Raw genomic sequence first — 4,369 nt, 5'->3', positions numbered from 1 at the left:
GTGCCTAGCCTAAAATATTTTAAGAATATGTTTGTTTCTGTTTCATTTGTTCTCTCTTCTGTTTGACGCAGAACCACCAAACTATCCACATATTGGCCTCTACTGTGGCTCCCTCGTGCATGGTGGTTCTCTCAGGTTTCATGCACCTTGGGAGAAGCCCTGATGAGCCCAGTTCTTCAAATAATTGATGGATTGGCAAGAAAACTAGGCACTCTGGTAACTTTGTCCTCACATACATTTCTTTCAAATCTGTGGTCAAGTTAGTGGAAAGTAACTCAGCCAGCCATGGGTCAGGCTGCTTGCAGGACCTGGGATTCTGCTACCAGTGTCATTATGTGGTGAGAAACTGAGCTCCTTTCTTTTCTTGGCTTTTCCAGATTCTTAAGTGCTATTCTCCAAATTGAAGGGACCTTAGAAATATCTTCAAAATTCCCATGCTTTCTCTTCCCTCACTGCCTGCAACATGCTCTATGGAACTATATGTTGACTCTTCCTTCAACTTGTTCCAAAGTAAACCATCTATTGGCTGTTGTTTACAATCAGTGTGATATGGTTTGACTGTGTCCCCACCCAAATCTCATCTTAAATTGTAGCTCCCACAATTCCCACATGTCATGGGAGGGACCTGGTGGGAGGTAATTGAATCATGGGGATGGGTGTTTCCTTTGCTGTTCTCATGATAGTAAGTCTCATGAGATCTGATGGTTTTATAAAGGGGAGTTCCCCTGCACATGCTATCTTGCCTGCCACCATGTAAAATGTGCCTTTCCTCCTCCTTTGCCTTCTGCCATGGTTATGAGGCCTCCCCAGCCACATGGAACTGTGAGTTTATTTTATTTTATTTATTTTATTTTTTTATTTTGAGACGGAGTCTCGCTCTGTCGCCCGGGCTGGAGTGCAGTGGCCGGTTCTCAGCTCACTGCAAGCTCCGCCTCCTGGGTTTACGCCATTCTCCTGCCTCAGCCTCCAGTAGCTGGGACTACAGGCGCCTGCCACCTCGCCCAGCTAGTTTTTTTTTTTTTGTATTTTTTAGTAGAGATGGGGTTTCACCATGTTAGCCAGGAGGGTCTCGATCTCCTGACCTTGTGATCTGCCCATCTCGGCCTCCCAAAGTGCTGGGATTACAGGCTTGAGCCACCGCGCCCAGCCGGAACTGTGAGTTTATTAAACCTCTTTTCTTTGTAAATTATGCAGTCTCAGGTATGTCTTTATTAGCAGCATGGGAACAGACTAAAACACAGTGAAAATAGAGAACATACTTGTTTTCTGAATAGACAAAGTTTTCTGAACTATGAATTAACATTTTGTTCATTTAGGTGATTATAAGGAAGGTGTTACTTTTTTATTTCCCAGTAAGTTTTCTTTCCTAGTTTAAAGATAACTCATAAGGAGCAAGAGATTTTCCAGTATGAAGAGAGGAATAATGCAGTGTGGTTTTCAAGGAGTCAGAAGGAGAGAGGAGACTCTATAAACCACATTCTTACTCTGAAGTACTTTAGAGTTTGAGAGAATAAGTAGTTTCTACTTGAGATAAAAGCAATGTCCTTAAGAGAAATCCAAGTTACAATTAAAGCAAGGAAAGGCAAGGAACTGTCAATAAATAAAGAAGCAGTCTATGGAAAAGGGAAGTTTGCTAATCATGTAGCTGGACTTCCAAAGCATAACTGGAAGTTTTATGCAGCATGGGAGGAAAAGGGTGTTGGGCCAAGGGAGAAAATTCAGAATCTTATGGTGATACAAGCACGGGAGAGAAGAGGGGACCAAAGGAGCTTATGATTCGAATGGCATTCAAAGAAACCAGGAACGTTCAGCAGAGAGGGTTTCTACTTCAGACAAAAAAGAGGGGAGGGTGCAGCAGCTCCCTTCATCATCTGATGGAGTTAGGCATCTCAGGTAGTGAGCAAGGAAGTCCAAATCTAGTCACTAGGTGCTCAGGAGTGGGCAGTCATCCTGCCAGCTTGGACCCTGTGTGTCTGGTTCCAGTGAAGATTAAGTCATCAACCAAGGGAGCACAGGGACCAAGAGGTAAGCTACAAAAACTACAGCTCTTCTCGAGACATCCCCTACAAGATCCTGTCCAGAGACACCGGAGGAGGCAATGGTGCTGGTCAGCGCTTTGTGCCATTTTGTGGCCTCTCCCACCTGCCCCCTCTTTTGGTCCAAGTTCTTGTCCCGCCTGCTTACCCACCCACTGCCTGCCTATGGTCCTTCCCTCTCTGGTCTTTAGTGTCCTCACTGGTAAAATGAACATAACATCTCTAATCATGCATATTCACGTAGTGAGGTAGATAATGTGAAAGGGCTTTGAACAATGTAGTAAGGGAATGAGACTAGGATACTGACTTCCCATTTTCCCAATTCCTGCTTCAGAACTGCTCTCCTAGGCCCCAAGCCCCTACCTCTGTTAGCCCCTTGATCAATCTTTGTCTGCGGAGGGGCAAAACTACATGGTATCCCAAGAACAGGGACCAATATTACAGCCCCATTTCTTGTCTTTGCTATTTCCCATGATCACTCTTAAACCAAGAAACTGAGATCTATTCTCTGGTTGGTGGGGCTTCCTCACTGGAACAAAGGGGAGTATGTACATTTCATAATAGAGATTCTGTGATGAAATGTCCTAAGGAGATAAATGTACATTTCATAATAGGCATTCTGTGATGGAATGTTCTGAGGGGATAAAAGCTGGAATCGGTCTCAGCACATCTCAGTTACTCATTTTGATTCGTTTGGACAAGTGAGTTACTACAGCGCTTATTTGGAAAAATGACTAGAAAGCTACCTCCAATCTCTCGGCCTCAACCCCAGGCTCCATTTCTTTCTGTTCCTTCCCGCTCTCGTCTTCCAGCCCTCCTTCCCCCCGTTACTCCTCAAACTTCCTGCCCTCAGCCTCCTCTCCAGGGCCGTCCATCTTGTTCGATTTTCTGCCCTACCCGTTTGCCCAACCTGACCGATGTCTCCCCTTCCCAGTACCCTACCTCAAGGAATTTTCTGCCCAGCTCTTCCTCTGTTACTACCAGACCGTCTGTGTGCCCCCACCCTGTTCGTCAGGCACCCCTTTCCCAGTGCCCTCCTATCTTCCCCCCTCGCCCTCCTCATAGCCCTTCTTGCTAGTCTCCTGTACTCTAGTCCCCACTCCCTATCCAGCCACCCCAACCAGACCTGACGGCTTACAAATCTCACCCTGGAGAAACGGTTTCCCTCCTACTGGGGCAGTTCTCAGGCGGTTCAGAATTGTCAGGACTGTGGATTCCCAGCAACGACCTGGCAGACACGGGGAATCCAAGACCATGGCAAGCGAATATTCAGCCTGGCCTGCGCCTTTCCTCTGCTGCCTGGGCAGCCAGACTGCACAAGCGTCTGCATTTGAACTGGCTTCTCCGTGGAACTTGGTCTGTAACCACAGAGCAAACTGCAGAACCAGGGGCAGAGAAGGTAGGGGATTGAAAAGCATCGAATCTGTTCTCAAGGAGGGAGGTGATTGGCCAACGTGAGGTCCAGTTTTATGTTCATTATCTCCTGGGTTTGCCAGTTGATGGCAAGCCTTTTTCCTGGCAGTATCCAGAGGCAGTTCTAGTAAAGAGGCTGGATTCGGAGAGGCCAGAGCGGTACCACACGAACGCTGTTGCCTGGAGATGGAGTGGGGTGCCGTTGCCTAGAGACTGCAGAAGGCCCGCGGCCGAGCGAGTGGTCAGAGGACGCCGAGAGAGCCCCGGACCCACCGAGCAGCTCCAAGGCCATGGCGGGACACCCGAAAGAGAGGGTGGTCACAGATGAGGTCCATCAGAACCAGATCTTGCGGGAGCTGTACCTCAAAGAGTTACGAACCCAGAAACTCTACACGCAGTACCACGTGAATCCCCTGCGCAAGGTTCACAGGATTACGAGGAAGCCCATGTCTTGGCATGATAACCTGGAGGAACCCGCAGACGCCAGGTTTCTGAATCTCATTCACCATGCTGCCCAGGGGCCAAGGAAGAAGTACCCGGAGGCACAAACTGAAAACCAGGAAATTGGGTGGGACTCAGAGCCCTTGGTCGACCCAGAACGCAGTGACCACAGGATGAACCACTTTAGGGTCTACAATGACATCACTCTGTACAAAGCTAAAATGTGGAGCTTGGGAGAAGATGATCGCCACAAGTAGCATCTCAGCAATGGAGTCAGTTCCTGGATTTAATGTCCTAAATATCCACTGCCTAGAAGAGTAAATATTACTTTAACCCCCCGTCCATAATTCATGGATAATGGCAAAATTAGGAAGCATAAAAAATATGCGGAAGAAGGAAATAAAATTGCCCATTATCTCATCATATGGAAGTGACTAATATTAACATTTTAAACCATTTGTTTTAAAATTAATAAATTG

At 47.1% G+C, this 4,369-nt stretch overlaps 1 protein-coding gene across 2 annotated transcripts in view; it reads left to right on the top strand.

Annotated features, from left to right (window-relative positions):
- Window positions 1-3,666: 3,666 nt before the first annotated feature.
- LOC108526572 (protein FAM183BP) overlaps window positions 3,667-4,369 on the top strand; it is a 1,503-nt gene continuing 800 nt past the window's right edge. Inside the window, exon 1 of one of the 2 annotated variants that reach the window (XM_017867373.1) lies at window positions 3,667-4,304. In XM_017867373.1, coding sequence (XP_017722862.1) covers window positions 3,740-4,147 — 408 coding nt within the window. In that variant the 5' untranslated portion in view covers window positions 3,667-3,739 and the 3' untranslated portion in view covers window positions 4,148-4,304. Of the gene's footprint in view, window positions 4,305-4,369 lie in introns of those variants that run through there. The other variant, XM_017867374.1, reaches the window with a different exon arrangement.

Source organism: Rhinopithecus bieti, unplaced genomic scaffold (genome assembly GCF_001698545.2).
Source record: "Rhinopithecus bieti isolate Rb0 unplaced genomic scaffold, ASM169854v2 scaffold_2439, whole genome shotgun sequence".
NCBI classification, from domain to species: domain Eukaryota; kingdom Metazoa; phylum Chordata; class Mammalia; order Primates; family Cercopithecidae; genus Rhinopithecus; species Rhinopithecus bieti.
This window is presented reverse-complemented; position numbering and strand designations above follow the sequence as displayed.